The following is a 25,805-nucleotide window of genomic DNA, read 5'->3' as shown; positions in this document are numbered from 1 at the left end:
GTCAGCGGATACAGATTTTGCATCCAGTAGCTCCTCCTCCGTAGCGAGCGAGACTACCACTAAAAAGAATGTTCAAACAACAACCATGCCAAATGTAGAGCAAATGATAGAAGATGCTCTAAAAAGGATGGCACCATACCAAAAACCATTGCCAAAAACATTGAAATGGTGTGCTATTGAACAAAAATGGACAAACCATCCAACAGAGGAGTGCTATTACAACAAAGGGTATGTAAGGGAGCGTCAGTATGCACCTCCTGCTCAATTAGCACCACCTCAAGTACATCCAGTACCTTGATACCCAATGGGAAATGTACCAGGACCTATGGGGATAGAAAGACCGCAACCAGTATTGGGACAACAACCACCTTTACCAGGAGCAAGACCAGTAGGCATTAGATATGCACCAACCTTAGAGAATCAGGAAGAACAAGCCTTAGTGCCTGTTCAAGCCTATTATGAAGAATCTGGTGCACATATGTCTCCAACTGTGTATTACCCACCAGAAGAACCCAAACAACCAGAACCATGGGGCATGATTGGGAATGTTGGAATACCAACAGTTATAAGTGCTTCTGATGAAGAGAGATACAATTTGGACGCAAGAACATTGATGTTCATAGCTCATGGAGGGTTAACAGGACAAAGACCATCCTATCCACAAAGGACGAATCAAATGGGACCAAGACCAGCACTAGGACCCTGTTACAAGTGTGGAGGTGACCATCTGATGAATGTTTGTCCACATACGGAAATCATTAGAATTAACGCTTATTGCACTGAGTGTGGGGTTACTCACTTCATTGAGGATTGTTCAAAGAATCCAAACAAAGTGCAAAAGATGACATTGAATATGCTAGAAACTATTCCTACCAGCAGTGGGTCTGAAAATGAAACTCTGATACCAACGCAAGTTGTTACTAGAGCTCAAGCTAAGAAAACCACTAGAGAACCTGAGAATGGAAAGTTAGCGACTGAAGTGGTTAGTCAAAGACCGCGGAGTTAGAGAAACACATGGAAAGCTAGAAAAGCACGCATGAAGTTGAGAAAAGAACGTGAAGACGCTATTCTAGATGAGGAGCTAAAGCGAACTAAAGATAGATTAGAAAAACTTGAGAGTCAAAACGGGAAACGAGAGATGAGCCCGGAAAGAACGAAACAAAAGAGTATCAAAGAAACAACGAGCTTAAGCTCAGGGGGATCAGTGCTAGTCGACAAAGTACACGAACCATTGGACGCACTGATGAGAGCTTACAAAGCTAGGTTAAAGAACAACCAAACACAAGAACAGAGGTGGATGACATACCCAAACGCGGAATTGGAAAAGCAGAGACTTGAAATGTGCCAGAGAATGATCGAGACTGCACAAGCCTTATTAGAACCACCAAAAGAAACAATGAATTGTGGAACGGAAAACCCAATTCAGCAAGAGACTATCGTTTCACGGGTAGCTGAAAAGACTCCCAGTGCACAAAAGCCTGAAAATACACACAAGGATGACCGCATAGTATTGAACACAACCGATCAGGAGATAGAGAGTTTTCATCCAGTCATACAGAGGTCTTACGGAAGAGATGAGGATTACAATGAATTTTGGAAACAAGTGAGAGAGGCAAACTTTGCAAACGAGCTAAGTTGCCAAGCTAATCAGACAAATTGGGAAAAGGACATCAGGAATCCTCCCATAGTGGAATTTGAGGCAGGATCTCAAGTGGACTTGAATCTGCAATCTTACTGGGGAGATGAGGGCTCTGTTAGAACAATGGAGAGCAAACCTCACTCACTGAATACCTTACCTTCATACTTAGGAGAGTATGAAGCAAAATCCGAGACTAGAGCACTTCCGTCACGAAGAATCTCATCAGAAAAAGTCATGGACTCGCAAGGATTGATAGAGATCTTGTCAACACCAGTGACATGCACTATCACTCTAGCTGAGCTTTTGAGGCTAAGACCACATATGTGGACCACTGTAGGAAAATGCTTGGAGAAATTTGGGATAAAAGACCCAACATCGAGACTGCAAGAGGGTATACAAGAGCTGAGTAAACCACAAAAGAACGCTAAGCCTGTACCCTTAAACAAGGTCGGAGAGTATTGCGAAGGTGAAGAGGAGAATACAACCTTACCAGTTGAATTCCAAGGAGTGAACACTATGGCAATACTAGACAGCGGAGCTGGGGTAGCCATTGCTACAAAAGAAATCTGGAAAAAATGGGGGAAACCAGCAATAAGGAAGACTAGGTTGAAACTCCAATTAGCAGATGGACACATGGAGAAACCTATGGGGTTATTAGAGAAAGTCGTAGTGACTTCTTGCGGCATTGAATACGAACATACTTTTGCTATTGTTGATTTTGGCAAGGAGAATAACTATGATATCATATTGGGAAGACCATTCATGAGACAGTTGAAAATGGTCCAAGATTGGGGCTACGATCACATATACCTGAGAAATATGGAAACCACTACACGTGTGAACCTGAGAGACCATAGCTACAAAGATGTGAACCGAACACCGGTAGAGGAGTTTGATTCAGCTACTTTGGCGGGATTCGAATTTCCAGCTTGGTTAGGTAAGCCAAAGGAGTTATGGATGTGTGGAGCCTCGAAATGTGGAAGTCTGAGGCGAGAAGAATATGTTTTAGAAAGGGCTATCGAAGACGAAACTTATATAGGAGAACCCTTTACAGAGGACACACTTGAACCATTAGAATGGACACACATTCTAGCAACCCTAGATGTTTGTGCAATTCCGGATGGTCCCACAACGAAATTTTGCGACAAGGACGGGTACGACGTGGTTCCGTACTTCATGTTGAGAACTGTACTCGAAAAAGAAACTGAAAAGAACGATACACTGGAAAAGGAAGATAAAGAGGAGGTGTTTCACGACATTCCCGATCATCCTGAGTGGCGAAATGAAGCAGACAACGAGTCAACGAACAATTCAAGCGAAAACGAAGAAACTATAACGGATGTCCGATTTTATGATTTTTCGAACCAAACTAAACAACGCCAGAAACGCTATAGAGCAAAGAGAAAAACAAAGGGGGTTAGAACCAATCCGATGCTTAGAATAAGAGGAAAAAATCAATTCCTAATGCTAGTAAAGGCGGAAGATTGTGTTAAGGACAAGATTTCTGGAAGAATGAGAGGCAATGATCAAAAGAGCTTACGAAAAGACAAAAGAGGCTCAAGAAATCAAGTTCAAAGGAATGGAACGAAAATAGAAACAGAAAAATCAGAAAAGAACAAGCGCAACAGAGAACACACGGAGTCCAAGTTAAAACGTAGAAACAAGTACAGAGAGCTCAAGAAAACTCTGAAAGAAGTTTGGACGACAGAATTTGAGAGTGGAGAGGACGAAAACGCCAAAATCAAGGAAAACATGGATGTTCCCTCTCACTATAGAAAATTCACAATAGAGGATAGGAAGGTAGTATTAACCCAACCTATTCGAGAGAGAAGGGAGAACGAATCTTATGACGGACAGGAGGATGCAAAAAAAGTTGATTTAGCAGCTCCAGGTGAGACACCTAGACCGGTGTACATAGCCACAGATTTGTCTCCAGGCGAGGAAGAGAGACTTTTGAGTCTTCTCAGAGAGTATAGGGATGTGTTTGCATGGTCTTATAAGGACTTAAAGGGAGTTGACCCATCGATATGCCAACACACAATCCCACTGAAACAAGACGCAAAGCCTAGCAGACAGAGACCATACACATATAATGATACATTTGCTAAGCGAATCAAAGAAGAGATAGATAAGCTAATGGAAGCTGAATTCATATACGAGATTGAACACACCGATTGGGTATCTCTGATTGTGGTAGTACCCAAGAAGAACGGAAAACTCCGAGTGTGTGTCAACTTAAAGAAAGTGAATGCTGCAACAATCAGGGACAATTATCCCTTGCCGATAACTGATCATGTTCTAGAGCGTGTATCAGGGAAAACAACATACTCCTTTCTTGATGGTTTTTCAGGATATAACCAGCTAGCCATAGCACTGGAAGATCAACATAAAACAGCTTTTGCGACGGAATGGGGAATTTATGCTTATCGGGTTATGCCTTTTGGTCTAACCAATGCTCCCGCAACCTTCCAGAGGCTGATGACGCATGCTTTCAAAGAATACTTAAGGTTGTTTCTAGAAATATACATGGATGACTTATGTGTACATTCTCTTCTGAGAGATGAGCATCTAGAACACCTAAGAAAAGTATTTGAGAAATGTAGGACATATCGCATTTGTCTCAATCCTGAGAAATGTGTGTTTATGGTCCGACAGGGCAGAATTCTGGGACATATTGTCTCACAAAATGGAATATCCACGGATTTAGAGAAGATAAAAGTTATAGTGGATATGCCGAGACCAACCAATGCGAAACAAGTATAGAGCTTTATGGGACATTGCGGATATTATAGACGATTCATTTACATGTACGCTATAATAGGCCAACCACTTTACAGGCTAATAGTGAACTTTGAATGGACAGAGGAGTGTGAGGAATCGTTCAAGAAATTGAAAGAGGCACTCATTACTGCTCCAGTCTTGAAATCACCAGATTGGGAGAAGATATTCCATGTGCATATAGATGCTTCGGCATATGCAATAGGATGCATTCTGGCTCAGCCAGAAGAAGGAAACATGGATTTTCCTATCTGTTACGCCAGTCGACAGCTCAACAATGCAGAGAAGAATTACACCACAACAGAGCGAGAAGGATTAGAAATGATATATGCTGTGAAGAAATTTCGGCATTATCTTCTAGCCAACAAGTTTGTGTTTTTTACGGATCACCAAGCCTTGCTCTACCTAGTGAATAAACCATGCAATACCGTGAGAATAGTGAGATGGTTCATTATCTTACTGGAATTCGACTTCACGGTAGTAGTAAAGAAAGGAAAAACACATCTTAGAGCTGATCATCTTTCGCGATTGACGAATGGAGAAGACCCTATAGGAGTAGATGACGACATGCCAGACGCGTACTTGTTCAACATAGAAATGATACCGAAGTGGTCTCAAAATGTCGTTAGCCTATTAACCTATGGAGGAGAGTTTGATAAAAGAGAATACAACCAGAAACATATTGCTATTCAGCAATCCAAGAATCTTCAATTGGTTGCAGGAAGGTTGTATCAATTGGGAAATGATCATGTTTTACGACTATGCATCAATCTGAGGAATATAATATATATCTGCGCGAAGCACATGTTCAGGAATGTGCATTTCATTGTTCAAGAAGGAACACATATAGGAATTTGTTACAATTGGGAGTCTATTGGCCAGGAATGAAAGAAAGCGTACATGAATATGTCACTGTATGTATTGTATGTTCATCAAAACCGCCAGCAGAGTATTCGACATTATATCAGATAATGATCGCTCCAGAATGGAGTCAGTATATTGTTGAATATCTCACAAATAGAACTTTCCCAGAAGGAACGTCAAAAGCTCGTCAGAAATCTATAGAGACAGAAGCTAGAGATTACGCTTTAATAGGAGATCAACTCTATAAGAGAGGTAAAGACAACCAGCTTAGGATTTGCGCATCAGAGACTGAGTATGTGATAATACTAGAGCAAGCTCATGGAGGAGTAGGTGGAGGCCATTTCTCAGGTGATAAGACAGCAAAACTTGTCTTAGCCGCAGGAATATGGTGGCTAACATTACATATGGACGCTGAGGAATACATTAAACGGTGCGATGACTGTCAGCAGACCAAAGTACCACTTAAAAGAGATGATATGCCGCTTAGACCAATGATGGGGACAAGAGCTTTTGCAAAATGGGGGATTGATTATGTCGGACCCATTTCACCTCCTGCATATAAGACTCATGCACAATACATCGTTGTGGCTACAGACTATCTAACAAAGTGGGTCGAAGCAAAGGCAACTCAAAAAGCGGATGCCAGGACCACGACACAATTTCTATATGAATACGTCTTTGTACGATATGGATTGCCAATAGAAATTGTGAGTGATCGAGGCACACATTTTATAAATGAAGTGATAGAGATCCTTCTAGATGAATTCATGGTAATCCATAGGAAATCAGCCCCGTATCATCCACAAGCAAATGGACAAGCTGAAGCAACAAACAAAACCATATGCACGGTCCTCACGAAGATTGTATCTGAGTCGAGAACTGACTGGGACCAGAAGTTGCATTCAACATTATGGGCATATAGGGTAGCATATAAAACATCAATAGGAACGACCCCATATAACATGGTTTTTGGGCTAAATGCTATCTTACCAATAGAATTCTTGATTTCAACCTTAAGGGTGGCTAAGGATCTAGAGTGGACAGGGCACGAGCTTTCTGATAGAATAGATGACCTGGAAAAGCTAGACGAGCTTCGCCTAAAAGCAGTAGCTTCTATCTACGCTCAAAAAAGGCGACAAAAAGAATTTTTTGATAAGCATGTGCGGACTAAAGAGTTTAAGGTTGGGGACTATGTCCTAGTTTACACTCTGAAACAGCATGCTAAGAAGCTTAAAAAGCGAGGGATGGAACCTCTGGTGATTAAAGATCTATCACCAAGTGGAGCCGTCAAGCTTGCTACATTAGACGGAGAAGAAATGCCCAATTGGATTAGTGGATGCAGAGTGAAAAAGTATCTTTTGCCGCTAACCCAAGACATGCTTCTCAAAATACATCAAGAAAAGCTGCGTGTCCAGAAAAAGAAAATGATTTTGGAGGAAGCGCAAGCCGAGGCGAAGGAAAGAATGGAGAAAAGAAGACTACTACGTCAGAAACAGCGCAATGAAGGAGCAATACGAATAAACGCAGTCAGTATAACAGAAATGGATAATGACAAAGAAGAACCCATCATTGAATGCAAAGTAGGAACCAACCAAATCAAAGCCAGAGCACTATTGGATTCAGGAGCTCAAACTAACCTACTTTCACTCAGTTTGTATAGACAATTGACAAATGACACTAAACTACAAACTGCCAAGCAAGAGTTAAAGAGTTACTCTGAGAATTCAATCAAAACTTTTGGATGCACAGTTTTACATATACAGATTAACCAGTATGTGTATCCTCATATGTTTTACGTGGTTGAAGACCAAGCTACACAACATCCATTATTGCTAGGACAACCATGGCAGAAGCAATACAATGCAATGATTGACTGGAGTTCTAAATCAGTGCTTATCAAATACGAAGGTGAAAGTCAATCACTTAAGTTCACCAAAGGAGAAGAGCCAACTCCAAAGGACGAATCCAAAGACAAAGGTAAACAACAACCAGAGAAAAAGAAGAAGCAATGGCAACCAAAAGTTTCTACACAACCGGATTACTCTTCGACGAGGAATTCTCAACAGTGGATAAGGAAGACAAGCAATAATATAACAGCTCAACCTTGGTAAAATATGGAGTCAAAGTTGGTATGGAGACCAAAAAAGGTTGTGCCAGAGAACACAAAGGTGGAAAACAGAGTCTTCAATACCAGACAACAGAGTGATTCCAGACAATCAAGGACAGTGAAACAGATCTGGATTCCAAAGAAGTTCATGACGGCACAAAGCTATAGCAAGCAAATTTGGATCCCAAAGATTTGTAAACAGGAACTCCCTTCAGTACAATCAACGGAAACTTCTAGGTATTTCAAGTCAAGGAAATCAACACAAAGAACAAAGCAGGTTTGGGTCGCAAAGAGTTTGTGGCAAGCACAAGTGAAGCGGAAGCAGATTTGGATTGTAAAAAAGAACAACAAAGTAAAGAAGAATCCATCTACTGATTCTACTACCGAAGTGCCAAAACCAACCCAAAACCTGACCACCAATCCTTCAATCAAACAAAGAGCAGCTTTATTGGAAAGACTGTTGTATCATCGCTCTACAATTGCATTGGGAACTTATGACCAAAACAACTACAATGCTTCGCCCACAGACACTTCATAGTCGTCCGAGAGGACTCAGACTAGGAGGGGGGGGGGGTATACAGGTATACAGGAGTTACAAAGCAGCTACAAGCGCCAAAAACAAAGAAAAACAAAAATTATATTACAAGGGCAGTGTTTTACATTATTTTGCAATTTTTATGTTTGATTGCGGATATTGATAATATTTATGCCCTTATATACCTTGTTTTGCAACAAGAAGAGATCAAATGATGAATTTGGGTCTCTAGACGTGTAAATATCACTAAATAAAAGTGTTTTTGGAGCTAAAAAGTGGAAAAAAGTGGTAATCCAAGTCCAGAAATCACAAATAATTGTATATTCATATACACAGAGTTACCAGCTATTTATTGTGTATGTTTGGAATTTTTTGGCTTCAATTTGCTATTTTCCTTTATTTTTTATGATTTTCTTGATAAAAGTAAAAGAAAAATAAAAAAAGCAGGTGAAACGAGATCAGAAAAAAGAAAAGAATAGATGGTGATGATCCTAATGACAAGGGCAACCCATGGTAAAAATTGAGTACAATTCGGGAAAAGTTGCGGAAAGCCCGAAATGACAGAATTTTGGCAAAGTGGACAGATTTCTCAAAACAGGTCAAACGGAGTCCAAATTGAGAAATTTCAAATCCTAAAGTGCATTTCACGACGAGATAGGAGCACATGTCAAATTTGGTAACAAGTGATCCGGGAAGTCCGAAGTTAAGTATTTTTCACTTCACTTTCAAGCTCATTTCCACTATTACCTTCTTGGAGAGAGCAAAGAGCACACAGGAGCATCCAACCTTCTACAGCCTTCTACGACTGCTACGAGAGCTCAGAGGACACCAGACATGAGAGGTAGACTCGTTGCCATAAGCTTTTGATGCTTATCATTAACTTTTGTCGCGAAAACTGACCAAAACCAAGAAACAAGAGCAGACGGGGAATGCGGTAGAATGCTAGGTAGTGGCACAACCGCCTAACAAACCTTGCAAGAACTTATAGGTGGGTTACCCTAGTATAGAAGATGGGTTTCTAACACTCAAAGCTCGAGAAAGAACGACTGGAAAAACCCTAGGTCAACAGAGCCTGCAAGAGGCAAACAGGAAAAAGTTGTCGAAACGACACAAAACTTCTCAGGAAGCTTAACAACATCGAGGGCAATGCAACCATGGAGTATCTCCAGGTTTGGACCACCAAAAGTAGGTCGGAACAACCGATTCGGCTGCGGACACACAAAGCGTCATTTTGGCATAACGGCTGAAATTGACGACCGAATGAAATGAAACTTCACAAGCAGCTTCAAATATACATGGATGACTTATGTTTGCAAGCAAAACCCAAAAGAAAGCTGATTCACTTACCGATGGTGAAAAAGACGCTTTCGGGCAACCAAAAGGAGAAAGATGGAGAACGGGAAGCCAAAGTCAAGTTCAACCAAATAGATGGCTTCACAACATATCCAATGAGCTGGAAATGCAACTCTCGAGAAGAAAAGTTGAAGAAATTCAACTCCAAGGCAAAAAGACGACTTCGGAGACTGAAATGCCTATAAGGGGGCTTTTTAGCTAAACTAATGACTTTTTAAGTTGAAAACTAGTTAGCAGGGCTTAGGGCACTAGCACAAAGCATTCTTTGCACAAAAAGACCAACATTTCAAGAAAAGACATCATACGCGTATGATGTCTCACAGCATGAATTTCACATCCATTTCAACATTTGAGTGCATAGCCTCATTCCACATGTTAATCACATCCTATGAACCAAGTATCATGAGAATTGGAGTTAGAAAACCCAAGGAAAACCAAAAAGACGCAAAGTAGGCCATAAAATTGATTTTTGGTCCTAATTTTGTCAAAATAACTCCAAACTCATTGAAACTTTGTAGGATTGTTGATTAACACATCTACAAGCTATCTGGAACCAAAAAGCACCATTTTGACACAAAAGACATCATACGCGTATGATGTCTATTTGCACTTACAGAGCCAAAACTGCTCATTTGTCATCATACATCCATTATATATACCTAATACATGCTACATATGAAATTTGGAACCATTTGGTCAAGAGGATCACCCCATTAGCCCAATTGAAGGAAAATCCTTCACCTAAAGCCTATTTTTGGCTCAAATCCAACATACTCAAGTCCAAACCAAGATTTGAGTAGATATAGTCCTTCACTAGTACATGGGGAGTCCACAGAACCAATCCCATGCAAAATTGATGAAAAAGACATCATACGCGTATGATGTCTCCAAAGCCATTTTTAGCCCAAAATCTATCCAAACTTCATAAATCCACTGAATAAGCCTATCTAAAGCCAAATCTAAGCTTATAGAGAAATTTGGTCCAAAAATACACTAAAGACATCATACGCGTATAATGTCTCACTATGTGATTTTGCCACCTCAAGGCTTCAACCACCAAACAGAAGTGATCTACATGCCATTTGAAAGTGAACCACCAAGTTTTATCCAATTTGGATCATAAAATCCAAATCCCTTTCAAAATTTTGCCAAGAGCCGGAACTGGACTAAACTGGCCAAAACTTGACCAAATGGGATCCAAACTCAAATCCAAGCATATGATACTCATGTATACACTATCAGCTACAAGCACAACCAATATGAAGTCATTTTGACACAAAAGACATCATACGCGTATGATGTCTCCAGCATGATTTTGAGCCCATTTTGCATATTTTTTCACCTACCTTGCATCCTTAGGCCCTGAATAGCTCATGTTTCAATTTTCAAGTCATTTGGATAGTTAAAAGCTTCATTTCGGCTTTCAGTACTAAAAAGATGCTAACTTCTAAAATTGGAGTTACAGGATCCATGGATTCCGCCAAGTTATCGGCAACGAAGAGAAAAAGACCAACAATCAAAGATGCTCTTGCAGAAGCGGAACCCTTTGACATTCCAGTAGAAACCCTCAAGCCAACGAAAACTTGGGTGGAGGAAGCAGTATTGGAGAAAGAGGGAATAAAGATCTACTAGGGGACTTTCAGAGACCCTCAAGGGCAAGCGGTGGATGTACCGATGATCCCACAGGAATTGGTAGATTATAGCAGGTCAGAAGACATCAGCAGGTACCTGGAAAGGGCAGACTTGCACATTTTCTTCACCTCGAGACCATCAGGTGTGGATACAAGAAGAGTGTACGAGTTGGCAACATCCATTCAGAAGGATGGGAAAGCCACATTGACAGCCATGGATGGAGAGAAAGTAGAAGTACAGATCACTCCACAGCTCATTGCAGACGCATTGAAGCTGCACAACAAAGGGAGCTCTGTCAGGGAAAGAAGGGAGGCCATAGAGGTCTATGGATCCAAGAAACAGAATGCAACCTATGGAGATATGGCGGACCAAAGAGCGGCAACCCTTTGCCGACTGTACAACCAGTTTCTCCATGTTTGCAGTAAAAGACCGCAAAAGTATACGACACCGCCCCATGCCATTGCGACCACCATCACATGGGCATTAAAGAGCAATATGCCAAAAGAGGTGAATTACGCTCAACACATCCACGAGCAAGTAATTGCCATGCACAACGAGAAGCCAAAGTACATAGGAGGAGCGGAAATTCTGACAAGAATAGCTTATGAAGCTATTGGAGCTAGAGATCAGTGGCCAAAGGTTCCCTCCCAGAATGAGTGGCTTAGAGAAGCCGACGAGGAGGAAGAACAGCCCGAAGTATCCAAGAGGGCGTCCACAAGAGCACGCCGGAAACTAGAAATAGTTTCAAAACCTGAAGAGGAGGTGGACGAGCGGCTTATGAAGAAAGTAAAGAAGAAGGTGGCTCCCAAGCAAACCAAAAGTCAGAAAGTGGCAAGAATGGAAAGACTAATGGAGCAGTTTAGAGCAGAAAGAGCTCTAAAGGGTGACTTTGAAGAAAAGTGGGTGCCATACCCCACCAAAGTCGGAACTAGCTCAGCCAGGCCACATGTTGATCAATACGATCAATATATTAAAGCTTATGAGGAGTCAGAGGCTATACTGGAGCAGCAACCTGTCGAGCCATACACTGAAGAGGAGGTACAACTTTTAAAAGCTGAGCTGAAAAAGGACGACAAGGGAAAAGGGAAAGTAGATGAGTCTACTAAATCTCAAGAGAAAGACGGGCAAGCCGACAAGGGGAAAGCCAAGGAAGCTGAGGACAGATACCCCTCTATGACTGATGTACCAAGGCCGAAGAAGACGAAAAATATCGTGGAAGAGACCACAATAGAGATGGACACAGATGATTTGGAAAAGCCGAAGGCCGAGACCAAAGAAAAGGAGATAGATCCAGTTCATCAAAAGAGAAATGATTATGAGGATCTGGTAGCGATAGGATACACTGAAGCAGAGGCCCTTGAGGCAGTTTATGGGATCACCCTACAAAAACAAGATGATCGGAGAGGGACGGAGGAAAAAACAAAGAGTACAAAAGAAAGTGAAGAGAAACTGGACGAACAGAACGTACTAGAAGAGCCGAAGCCAGTGGAGGTGGTGGCAGAAAGAGCTTTAGAGTTGACAGATGAAGATGAAAAAGACATGCACATGGTGCATGGACTGCTAGGCAAGATCAAAGAAAGATCTAGGGCAAAGGAAGTAGAGATTGAGACAGCCAAACAAAGGGAAGCAGAGTTGCAGAGGAAATTAGAGAATGCTATGACTGAATCTGAAAGTCATAAAGCATCACTCTATGATGCGGAAAACGAGAGAGACGGCTTGATACTCCAGCTAGCCGAGGCTTCAAGAGAGGTAACAAGTGCACAGGAAGCAAAGGAGCGGATAGAAGATGAGTTGGAGGCAGCCAAGGATGAGCTCATTGAGCTAAGGGAAAGAGTCGAGCTCCAAGAAAGAACAATCACTAGACTTAGGACTACCCCTAGAGCTAGCAGAGCAGGAACCGAACAAGAAGGAGTTATCATACCAGCTTTGGAAGACTAGGTCCGAAGCTTACAAAGAGAGCTGAGACTAGAGAAAGTGCAAAGGTTGCACATTGCGGAGGGATCATTGGCCTCAGAGGAGAGGCTCACATTAGAAAATCAAACACTACAGACAGAGAATGAGGCCCTCCGCAAACAGCTCCAAGATCTACAAGAGCAACAAAGAAGAGAGACAGAGACACCACACGAAGAATCAGGTGGAGCAGCCATAGAGCTACCAGAAACTGGAGAGGCAACCACAATTGAAGATCCAGCCCCAGCTCACGAGGTGGCCTCGACTTCAGGAATCTCTGAAGAAGAAGAACAAAGGCTCCATGACCAAATAGAAAAGTCAGCAGAGGAGAGTGCCAAGGCGGAAATGGAATGGGAGAGGAGACTCCTCATCTCCATTAGACTTCAGGGATTAGACACAAAAGTGCCCCATGAAGAGTGGATGCAACCCAGCCTGCCTTTCCCTTTGATGAAATTTGAAGTGCTAAAGACGAAAAAGAGAATAGAGGAGGAGCAGTATGTCGCTCTTTACGAAGGCGACATCACAAAGGAGGAACAGTCAAAGAAGATCGTAGATTCACAACCTAGATGGAGGAAAGGTTGGCTGAACAAATACCCAGCCTACCTAATCTACTTGGTGGAGGCACCAAAGGAGATTCGGAAGAATGCAACCTTCTGCCCGATGCCAAGAGTCAGAAACTGGAAAGAGCATGGCAAGATTGCAGAAAAGAAGCCAAATTGGCTTAATTATCCCAGGATGCCAGGACCAAAGGCAGGAGAGAGAATAGGTAAAGCCTACATGGTGAAAACCCTAACGGGCACCATCAAGCTCTTTACTGGCTCTCGTGACCTTTCGTGTCAGATGCTCAAGAAAATCTGCAGGACTCTCTTAGCTTGCATTGAAGTGTTCGCGCCAGATAAAGCCACGACCTCGAGTCTACTATCGACGGCCGACACAGTGACTGATATGATATATGATCTTTCATTGCAGCCTTCTCCAAAAGTGTTACACCTCCTATACCAAAGGATTATGTTTTTGCCTAGCTTCCACATGCAAACATTCGAAGAAGCTTTCTACACCGACTTTTTCACCCACGAAAGCAAAATATTCGGCCCAACCTTGACCATCGGCAACCTACGATACGAATCACATTTGCAAATGCTCAAGACGACAGGACTTTATTGACCAAGCATAAAAGTCATGTCAGGGACGACATGAACACGGAGGGGGGGAGTGTTGAGCCAGCAGAGGATCACACCCACATTTTTGCTCACACTCATCATTTTTGTAACCATTGATTGTAATAAATGTCTTTCCGACATTGATTTTGATTGGAGCCATTCATTAAGTAACGGGACTCAATTGAGTTTCTAGCTTATAATTCCGAAGTAATTTCACTTGCTGATGTAATTAGTTAGAGATGTTCTCACCTCCAAGGCTGAGGTATATAAGCCAAAGTTTTGTAACCTAAAAGAAAAGGAAGGAGTTTTTATTTAATCAAAGTGAGTTTTTGGAGCGCCGTGACTGTGTCTGAGAGAGAGAGAGAGAGAGAGAGAGAGAGAGAGAGAGAGAGAGAGAGAGAGAGAGAGAGAGAGAGAGAGAGAGAGAGAGAGAGAGAGAGAGTCTTATCTACTTGCTATGCGAGCTACAGAGCCGCCATTGGAGAAGCGACACCGCCATTGTGTTAGCAACGGCGAGAGCTACGCACAGATACCAAGAGTGCGCGCTATCGGCTTCTATGTGTGGTAAGTTCCTACGAGCTTCGGTGTGAGTTTTCTTCGAACTCGTGTGTCGGAATGGAGCGTGCAGCATATCTATAGAACCACAACGAGTAGAGCTACGCATAAGTACCATCGGGGTCAAGTTTCGGTCATCTATATTTTTTGGCCTGTCTTCATACGCGTTTACCGCACGGAGTGATTATAGGTTGATTTTGCAGTTCAAGTCTTTAGGGTGTTGTTCTTACCTAGTGTATAGACTTCCCCTTGAGTTTGAGATCGATTCAATGATTCTAGATCCTGTTTCGTATAGCATTCGTTCGTAGTACGGATTTCAGTCACTTGCGTATTTTAGAACTTAGATTTGATTTCCTTAGTAGTGATTGTCATTAGAAGGTCGAGTAGGTGATTTGACACCCACCTAGTTGTTTCCATGCGCCTGCGGGTCAAGCTCCGTCCTCGTCTGACAAATTCTGTTGTTGGTTGAGTTCTCGTTATTTAGCTTCCGCTAGCGGCGTAACCGCCTTAACACTTTTATTACCTCCAACTTTGATAGATCCATATGGATACCATCTTGAGAGATAATGCGACATGAATATTGAATCTCTTGTAGAAAAAAATAACTTTTCTTTTGATTAATGAAAAGCTTATTCTCTCTCACAGCTTGAAAGATCACCTGGAGATGTCACTTGTACTCCTCAAGAGAATTTGAGTGGCCTGAAGATTTTTGTACATCGTGAGTTTGAATGCGGCTAGAGCATTTTTCAGGCCAAAACTTGTAACTTAGCAAATAGATCTTCTAGCCACAACACGGAAAATCTTTTTTTTTTATAGTGATCCTATTTAGTGCTCTATAGTCGACACACATGTGATATGTGTCATCTTAATTTTGCACTAAAAATACTGGTGAACAGAATGGAGAGGAGCTAGGCCTCAACATCCCTTTTTCCACCAATTCATGCACTTGCCTCAATATCTCCTCTTGTTGAGCTTGTGAACTCAATAAGGAGGTTTATCAGGCGGTGAGCTTCCTAGTAGAAGCTCTATTGCATGGTCATCATCTCCTCGTTTTGGAGGTAGCTCACTAGGGATGTCCTCAATGAAAACATCTTGGAATCCATTTAAGAAATTAGACAACTCTAATTCCTCTTGATTCCCTTTATTGCTCCTTGTGAAAACATTAGAATCATTTACAGATTCTCTAACAAAAATCATATACGCAAAAAAAAGCTTTTCATTGACTTATCAAAAGCAAGCGTATTTACGAGGGATATGTTGTTCCCCGAATCATTAGCATCTATGTGCATGCTCTTTTCCCTGTAGGTGAAATAGATTCTCCTTTTAGGGAACTTCATGTTGACAGCCATGCAGTTGAACCATGGTGCCCCTAGGATAACATCCTCATGTTGGAGAGGAGAGATTAAAAAAAGTCTTCTTTATCGACGTAGCTTTGGACGTGAAGCCTCAACTTCCCAATCAAGGGAGTAACGAAGGCTTGCTATCCCTTGAAAGCTCCATCGACAGTTACAATACCTCCCATCTCAAAAGCTTGAATGCCCAACTTAGTGGTGGCCAACTGCGTTGATATGAAGTTGTGAGTAGAGCCAGGGTCAAAGAGAATAAGGGCATCATGCTCCCTTATTTTTCCTCAAGCATAGGAGACGTATGAGCCTTTGCAATGAGTATCCTCTTTTGGAGCTTCAACCATGGAATCTCTAGGAGTGTCATTGAGTAGATTTCTTTTTGGGCAAGAACGATAACCGTGTCCTTGCTTCCTATACTTAAAGCATTTATGGTCTTTATGAAAGGCCTCTAATTCTTTGGGAGAGAGCTTATTTTTACCTTTGTAAGCTCCTTTCTTCTTGGCCTTTTTGTTGTTGGTGTTGGTGTTGCCTTGGGAAGAGTTTTGAGCATTACTCTTTCCTTTAGCTTCATTTCGATCCTTGTTTTCCATGGACTTGATTTTTTTCTCACCCCTTGTTGGAAATTGATCCTTGAAGCAACCATAGTGTGGTGGATGGCTTCGGTGATAGTGCTAGGCTGTTGTGAGTTGACATACTCGGCCATTTCATATCGCACAAAATTGTTGCTTTTGTCGGAGAAGTCTATCCTTTGAAAGACTATAGCTTTGGGATATAAATCCCAAAACTTGTCTACATATTTGTGGATAAACTCGTTGAAGAGTAGCTTCAAGATCCGCCATTTGGTAAGCACTTTGTCCTTTGCATCACTTGCAAGGAATTGCTTCATGATGGAAACTTGTAGAGTTTTCCATGTCTTTGGGGCCTCGCCATTGCCATGAAGGCTAGCCCACCATTGACGAGTGGATTTTTGGAAGTGCATAGCTACATGGTGTAGCTTGGAGGAATCCCTGAAGCCCTTTGTCTCCAAAGGCCGCATCAAATTGTTGGATGAAGTCCAATCTTTTGTATGTGGCACCAAAGCTGCCATCATAGGTGAGAAAAGAGATACTCTTTCCTCCCTCTTTGAACTACTTGAGCTATTGTGATCTTCGCCATGCATGGTATGATTTGAGATGTCCTCCCCTCTTGTATTCTCTAGGAGAATAACCATAGCTTTTGTTGGAAGAGAAGGAAGGTGAAGAAGAAGGAGAAGAGGGTGACGTTTTTCTTGCCTTCATCTTCCTTTGTTTCCGCTCTTTCCTTTCGGAGTGACGAGGAGAAGCACTATGGGTTGACCGTTTTCTCTTGGGAGGAGTTGGCGATAGTTTAGACTGCCGTCTTCATGGAGCCACATATTTAGAGGAACTTAGGGATTCACTTCTTTCTCGTTCTTTGGATTTCTCCTCTCTTACGGGAGAGAGTGTTCTTTTGGGAGTCTCATCAAGAGGCCTCCTAAACTCTCTCTTCTCTTGGAGAGGAAGGGAAATCCCATAAGCACGAAGTTGTTGGGTAACTTCAGCTTGCAAAGTAGGGTTGCCCATAGCTTGATGCAACCTCGTAACAAGATAATTAATAAACATGGGGGCATCATCATTAGCACCTTCATGTGCAAAATCAAAGTTATCAATGTTCATTCTACTCCCTTGGTTATTGTCATCCATGCTAATTATACTTATGTGTTTACTTAGTGTATCCTTTGGCAATTCAAAACCTTAGTTGCTACTCCTCTTAGCCTTTGAAAATAAGCACTTAAGTATCTACACCCACGGCTTGAATTGGTTAATTATAGAGAGTAGTGGAGTGGGTCTATCATAGCAGAATTGCCGAGGGATAGCTCCTTTCGGACTTCTCATGGCTCAATAATGGTGAATCTGTAGGAAAGTCTAAAAAGACCCCATTATTAAGACCAAAGCTCCCGAGCTGTACACCATATCCCACATAGTGGACTCAAAAAAACCGATAATAGATCCCAACCCCACTTACCCTAATATAATTAGCAAAATCAACCATTAATAGGCTACTTAAGGACCTCTCTTCTTAAGCAATAAAAGAGAAACCAAATGCTATGATACCAATGTAATGAAAATGGTCTATGAACTTTGAGAATAGCGGAATTAAGAGAATTAAAGTAAGCATTTTTGTGAGATCACTTTGAGAACATAGAGGGTGAACTTATAGCATCATGAACATAGTACTTAATTAACTTGGCATGAACAATACTTTTGCAAGAGAGAGAGTATTAGAGAACATGACAATAGTTGAGGACCGAATTTACTTGGAGCCGGTCCCCCCTCCAAAAGGCGTTTGTATTATAGACTCTCCCATCAAGAGAGACTTGGTACAATACAATCTTTGTGTTCCTTGTGACCTTGGTGATGCTATGAAGATGCAAAGCTTCATGCATCATGAGCATAACATAAACTTTGCGAAAAGCATTAACTAACCCAAGCCTCAGTCCCAAGGCCTCAAACACCTTCGAAGGTGGAGAGATCAGCTAGCGGGGAATGAGGGTAGGGAAGAGGAAGAAGAATCATTCATAGAAGAAAGAAGTAGTTCCTCACTTATCATCATACTTTTTGCTTACCATAGCATAATAACATAGTAATGAAGATGAAGAAGATGTTAAGCTTAAGCATTGAAGCATGGCTCTTGGTTGGATTTGCATTCCATAACCAAGAGTGTTGGTGTAGGCTCTCCACTTCTCAACAAGCTTGGAGAAGGAGATGGAGCTCCTGCACTTTGCACTCCACACAATGAGAGAATGTGTGTGTGTGTGGGAGGGAGAGTATACTCCCCTCTTATGCTTGGTCCACCTCTCTCTCTCTCTCTCTCTCTTATTATTTAATTATTTCATTTGGACATGTGTCCTCTTTTTCCTCTTTGAGAGAAAGAACTTAATTATTTATTTTTATGCATCTAAATTCTCATTGGACTTCAAGCACATCATGAGGGCCAGGATCATTCAAACATGTGTCTTTTATGCTTCTTAAGCCATTTGGTTTGAATTGAATACTTCATTTGAACATGTGTCTTTTATGCTTCTTAAGTCATTTTTTAAGTCATTTGGTTTGAATTGAATACTTCAAGCACTTAGTCAATCAAACACTAAACAGTTGATGCCTCTTGAGAGTTTATCTTTCAATTGAACATTTCAAGAACCTTAGTCATTTTAATCATAAAAATCACCTCAATCTTTGGGCAAGGTTCCCACAAACATTTTAAGCACTTTAGTTAGCAAGCCGACAAACATCTCATGCTTGGATAGGGTTCCCATCGTAGCTTGCCTAGGGTCAAAGGACTTTCTAACACTAACTTTTGGAGGTCTTTAATGAAGCTAACCCTAAAGTCTTTTAATTTCCATTAGATGTCTGTTGATCTTTGATAGACTACCTCCTTTTGGACCCTTATAACCATATCTCCCCTTGGTCCCTTGCTGAGGTAAATCTAGAAGCACTTATTGCACATTGCTCTTTGGTAGACCATCTCCTTTTGGACCCTTATTGAGATGCAACCATTTCTCCTTTTGGTTCACTGTTGAGATAGTTCTAGAAGCACATATCTATATCCTAACTCTTGTTCCCCTTTTATCTTCCTATATTAAATGATCAGTTCAATACGAGAAAATCATTTGATAAAGTTAGATATTATATTTTATGACAAGACATGTGCTTATAGAGCTGTCTCACCATGGGGCCAATGGTAAAGGGGCCCAAATGAAAGATGGTATGTCAAAGAGCAAGGCTAGCCAATGGAGCTTAAAAGACCTTAGGGTTAGCTTCATTGAAGCCCTCCAAAGGTTAGCGTTAAAAGTCTTTTGACCTAGGTAAGCTAGGGATGTGCTTGAGGTGGGAACCTCGCCCAAGCTTGAGGTGCTTGTCGTGCTTGTTGACTAAGGTGCTTGAGGTGCTTGTCGTGCTTGCAGATTAAGGTGCTTGAGGTGCTTGTTGTGTTTGCCAGCTAGGGAGCTTGAGATGCTTGTGGGAACATTACCCAAGCTTGAGGTTCTTTGTCATGCTTGCTGACTAAGGTGATTGAGGGTAAGGTGTTCCGCAAAGTCAACAACTATTCCTACAAGGAGGGGGCGATACCTACAAGAGGGGGCTAGAGAGAGAACACACACACCCTCACACAAGGCAAGCTTGGTACAGATAAAGCATATAGGACACTTGTCAAGTTCCTCCTCATGTTGCTCTCATGGTGTGCCTAAAGCCTATTGGTTAACCTCCCAAGGGGTCCAATGATAATTTAGTAGATTTAATTAATTGTTTTTGCATTTATCAAGTCCTCTCTCCCAAAGGGGGACACTTGTCGCAAGACTACCCTTGTTGCTTGTAATGCATCTTGCATGTGATTGACCAGTCTTGCAGGGGTCCAATCAGCTTCAAGCTTAAGCTACAAGGGGGGATAGACCAAAGCAAGAAGGGGCTAGCTTGGGGGATATACTCTCCTACATACACTCACACGCACTCTCATTGTGTGAAGTGCAAAGTGCAAGAGCTCCATCTCCTTCTCTAAGCTAGTAGAGAAGTTGAGAGCCTACACCAACACTCTTGGCTATGGAATGCAAATCCAACCAAGAGCCATGCTTCAATGCTTAAGCTTGCTATCTTCTCCATCTTCATTATTATGCTATTATGTATGCTAGCAAGAAGAGTGATGATAAGTGAGGAATTGCTTCTTTCTCCTATGGAATGTTTCTTCTTCCTCTTCCCTACCCTCATTCCCTGCTAGCTCTCTCCACCTTCGAAGGTGTTTGAGGTCTTGGGACTAAGGCTTGGGATAGTAAATTCTTTCTACAAAGTTTATGTTACACTCGTGATGCATGAATCTTTCCATCTTCATTGCATCACCTAGGTCACAAGGAACACAAGATTGTATTATACCAAGTCTTTCTTAATGGGAGAATCTATAATACAAATGCCAATTGGAGGGGGGGCCGACTCCACGTAAATCCGGTCCTCAATTGTTGTCATGTTCTCTAAACTCTCTCTCTTGCAAAAGTATTGTTCATGCCAAGTTAACTAAATACTATGTTTATGTTGCTACCATCAATTAAGTTCACTCTCTATGCTCACGAAGTAATCTCACAAAAGTGCTTTCTCTAATTTTCCCTACTCTCAAAGTTCATAGGCCATTTACATTACATGAGCTCTCCATCGATGCCGTTCTCTTGACTCTCGAGCATCATGATATCAGAGCGGAAAAAATACCAAAATACCCCTCTAATTTGTGTAAATTCCCAAAATATCCCTCAAAATTCAGAAATTTCCAATATACGCTTGCATCATTTTGGGATGATAGTCAAACGTTTATGACAATGGAGATCTATTAGCAAATGAGCTCACAAATAGAGGCAACTCTGATAAAAAATGATAAACTATTTCAGCTGAAGAGCCCTCAATACCATCTAAAATAGTAGTTCTATCATCATCTATTGAGGACAACTAACCTTCCTATGAAGAATTGCATAAATAATTGTTTTTAGAGATGTTTGTAGGTTAATTAGGGGTATATTGGAATTTTGGCAAAATTGAAGGGCATTTTGGGAATTTTTGGCCAGTATGAGGTGTAACAGTGGGAATTTTTGAAATTTGAGGGGTTGTTTGGGAATTTCCACAAATAACAGGGGTATTTTGATAATTTTCCCGGTAACCACTATTATGATCAGAAGAAGGTCTTGTTTCTTGGCACCGGACAGGACGGGAATTTCCCATGCAGAGTTCATACCCGCCATTTCTCTTTCTGTGGCAGTTCGAAGACACATTACTGTTACGCTCACCATCACGCACAGACAATCAAAGCGAAGGTGCAGAAGTATATACGGCTTTGCCAAGAGAACAAGAACAGATGCAAAAGCAGGATCTCTCTTGATGATCATTGATCGCACACGTGACAAAGGAGAAGGCCTAATGCTGTGAATGGATAGATTGGAACCAGGTGGATCAAAGAGGAGTAGATTTAGCATGTGAACCCTTCAGCCTAAAAAGTTCTGGCGAGCTAAGAAATGGCACCCATACATGCAGGAAAATGTGAAAGATGCAAATCAAAACACGCACGACACCATTACTCTAGTTGCATGCGGCAGCTCACAAACATCATTCTTGACGCACCTGCTCGAGAGTTCATGGAGGCATTTGATAATTTCACTACATTATCTTGCAAGGTTATGGAAGACCAGGATCATGAGAACATATGGCGTTGCTTGGATTGTTGGCGGCCAAAAAAAGCAACCAAGGTGCCTAAAGGATGTGTTTTGAAGGGAGAGATGTTTAATATCAAAAGCCATAGTTTAGGACAAGAAACAGTAAGGGCAGCTGAATTGTGGAGCAGCCTGAAGGGGTCAGAATCATGACCAAATGACTTTGGCTGAGAAATGCTTCGGCTACAAGTACAATGGGAGAAGGGAAGATGGCCCTTCCCCCCTTGGAGGAGCTTGCACCAATCCTGCATCGATGCAGGAAGCTGCAGAAGCTGGAAGAGGCATGGAGTTTTCATGCCCATATGTGCAAATATGGGCTTGATACCCATTCATTTCTGGGCAATCGACTTGTGTCTATGTTTGTGGATGTGGGCAGTTCATGTGACGCTGAGCGGGTTTTCAACACCTTGAGGTATCCAGACGAACTCTCCTGGAATGCCCTTATCAGTAGTTATGTGCAAGGTGGAAAGGAGGATTGTGCTTTAATCCTTTATGAAAAAATGGAGAAGGACATCTTGTTAGGATTGAGTCAGCACACAATTGTAGGCTTATTACAAGCATGTGGCAAACTGAAAGATTCTGAAAATGGTTGTAAACTAAATGATGTGGTGATTAGATCAGGTTTTCTGTCCAACCGATATGTGGGTACGGCACTGGTGGACATGTATGCTAAATGTGACTCTCTTGTTAGAGCACAAGAGGTGTTTGATGAACTTTCAGCCCGAGACTCAGTGACATGGAATGCTCTAATTGCAGGCTATGCTGATCATGGGTATGGTAAGGAGGCCCTTGAATGTTTTCAACAAATGCGACATGGGGGATTTCCCCCAAATGCTGTTACCTACGTTTGCACTCTGAAGGCTTGTGCTACCCTTGGAACTGCAGTTGAGGGCTTCAAACTACATGCTGAGGTTGCAAAAGACGTTGATCTGGGATGTAATGTTTATGTAGGTAATGCATTGGTAGATATGTACTGCAAGTTGGGCTTACTAGATGAGGCCCATGATGTTTTTGACAATCTTCCAGTCAGAGATGTTGTGTCATCCAATGCCCTTCTCGCAGGATACATCAAACAAGGGTTGCTTGCAAGAGCTCAGCAAATTTTTGACAACCTTCGAGTTCGGGACACTGTTTCTTGGAATGTAATGATTAGCGGATATGTCGAACATGGAGAGGGAAAATCTGCAGTAAATTGTTTCAGAAAAATGCAATCTGAGGGCGTTTCTCCAAGCCGTGTCACCTATGTTTGCGTTTTGAAAGCTTCTAGCAGCTTGGGAGACATGGATGAGGGTGAGCTTATTCATGCTGAGCTGGCAAGGGTGGGATTGTTGAGAAGAGATCCTGTGCTTTGCAGTTCCTTGGTTGACATGTATGTCAAGTGTAATTCAATTGTCAAAGCACAGGAGGTTTTTGCCAAACATTGTAAGAATTGTGTAGTATCAGGGACTTCGCTTATTGCAGGATGTGCCCAGCAAGGCTTAATTTTGGAGGCTCAAAGGTTATTCGACAACCTTCCAGTTCGAAACGTAATTTCATGGAACACCTTGATTGCCGGATACTCGGATTATGGGCTTGGTCATGAAGCATTGAAGTGTTATGATCACATGCAGCTTGAAAGTGTCATCCCAAATGCTGTTACATTTGTATCTACTCTTAAAGCTTGTGCCAGTGTAAAAGCCATAGACAAGGGTCTTGAATTGCACTTCAAGGTTTCACAAAATGGATTGTTGGATAGTGATGTCTCTGTTGGCAATACCCTGCTTGATATGTACATCAAGTGTGAAGAGCTTGCCAAAGCTCGGGATGTTTTTGATAAGCTTCTAGTGCGAGATGCTGTCTCATGGAACTCTTTGATTGCAGGTTATGCTGAAATAGGTTTGCTTGCGAGTGCACAAGAATTGTTTGACAAGCTTTCGTTTCGAGACGTAATCTCTTGGAATGCGCTGATAACAGGATATGCTGAACATGGGCAAGGTGAAGAGGCTCTCAAGTGTTTGGAGCAGATGCAATATGAGGGTATACCCCCGGATGTTGTCACTTATATTTGCTGCTTGAAAGCTTGTGGCTCTGTAGGTGCCTTGAAGAGAGGCGAGAAGCTACATACTGAGATTGCCAAAAGAGGCTTGCTGGAGAAAGAGCTTACATTATGCAATACTGTGGTAGACATGTATGCGAAGTGCGGTTGCCTGATTAGAGCGCACAGCTTTCTCAATAATCTTTCTGTTCGAGACGTTGTGTCTTGGAATGCTTTAATATCTGGCTACATGGAACATGGGCATGACAAAGAAGCTCTCACTTGTTTTGAGGCAATGCAAGCGGAGGGTGTCTCCCCTGATGTTGTTACCTTCACATGCATCTTAAAAGCTTATGGTAACATAGGAGCCGTGGATAAGGTGCAAGGGTTGCATGGAGAGATTTGTAGAAAAGGATTATGGGAGACAGATTTGGTCATTGGCAACACATTAATCTATGTGTGTGTCAAAAGTGGCTTGCTGGCAGAAGCACAGGAAGTGTTTAACAAGCTGCGTGTCCGAGACGTGGTCTCTTGGAATGCTTTGATTGCAGGAAGTTTTGAGCTTTTAGAAAAGGAGGGTGCTGATTTTAGCTTCAGCAGGATGATTGGAGAAGGTATAGAACCGAATTTCATTACTTTTCTCAATATCATGAAGAGTTGCAGCGTGCATGGGTTAATTGACAAAAGCAAGAGGTATTTTGAGGTTATGAATGCTGGGTTTGGCTTAGCAGCAGCTTCTAAGCATCGCAATTGCATGGCGGATCTTCTCGGGCGTGCAGGCCATTTAGATAAGGCGGTAGAAATCTTATCGGAATTATTTCATACCAATCCTGTTGCTTGCCACGCTGTATTGGATTCGTGCAGGAAATGGGGAAATATGGAACTTGCAGAACATGCTTTTCAGCATGCAATGCAGTTGGATGAAAAAGATGCTTTTGCCTACGCATAGATGTTGAGCATTCAGGCTGGTGCCCACATCTCATGAAGAAATGGAACTAATTTGTGTCTGATGTTAGCTTCTGCATCCGGAACAATGTTTCAAGACTGACACTAGTATTCCATACCATTTCATAGTCACCAAGAGAATAGGGGATGCCCATGGTGAAGAGCTTGGTTGAATGAAGCCTCGGTTGAGATAGTTAGCAAGCTGTCGTGCAGCGCTGTTCTTCTTGGAACGATGGAATGCATTACATAAAGAGAGTGGCTTCCCTTCCTGTTCCTGTTCATGTTTGGAAAGGATGCTGGAAAATGTGTAACTATATGAGGACACCGCGTTAGGCTGTCCAGATTGGATGGAGGGCCCTCTCAATTAGGAGTGGAGGATGATACTCCAAGATGAACAAGAAGAATGACCTGCAATGAGCAGGAACCAATCCTGTTCTTTTGTCGAAGATATGCAGCAGGGAACTGCCTTCAGCCAATAAAGGCTATGGTCACGCGAGGCTTAGTTATCAGTTATTTGAACAAATAACTAAGCCTCATTCTTGGTCACACGCAAAAAACATAAATGAATAATTGTGCCTACCCTTTGTAACTATGCCAAGTTTGGCATAGCTGTGAAGTTCAAGGCATAGTTGGGAGGATGAATGAATAAGTAAGCCTCGCGTGACCATGCAAGAGGCTCAGTTAGTTAT

General features: G+C 42.0%; 1 protein-coding gene across 1 annotated transcript; it reads left to right on the top strand.

The window, feature by feature from the left end:
• Positions 1–21,611: 21,611 nt before the first annotated feature.
• On the top strand, positions 21,612–25,555 carry LOC147462975 (pentatricopeptide repeat-containing protein At2g39620-like). The gene has a single exon (XM_086486516.1). It carries the CDS (start codon positions 22,352–22,354, stop codon positions 25,118–25,120), a length of 2,769 nt encoding a protein of 922 aa, XP_086342642.1. The 5' UTR covers positions 21,612–22,351; the 3' UTR covers positions 25,121–25,555.
• The last annotated feature ends 250 nt before the right edge of the window (positions 25,556–25,805 follow it).

The sequence above is a fragment of the Adiantum capillus-veneris genome, chromosome 2, assembly GCF_014529385.1.
Source record: "Adiantum capillus-veneris isolate H3 chromosome 2, ASM1452938v2, whole genome shotgun sequence".
Lineage (NCBI taxonomy): Eukaryota > Viridiplantae > Streptophyta > Polypodiopsida > Polypodiales > Pteridaceae > Adiantum > Adiantum capillus-veneris.
The sequence above is the reverse complement of the archived record's forward strand: the minus strand, read 5'-3'. Positions and strand labels throughout refer to the sequence as shown.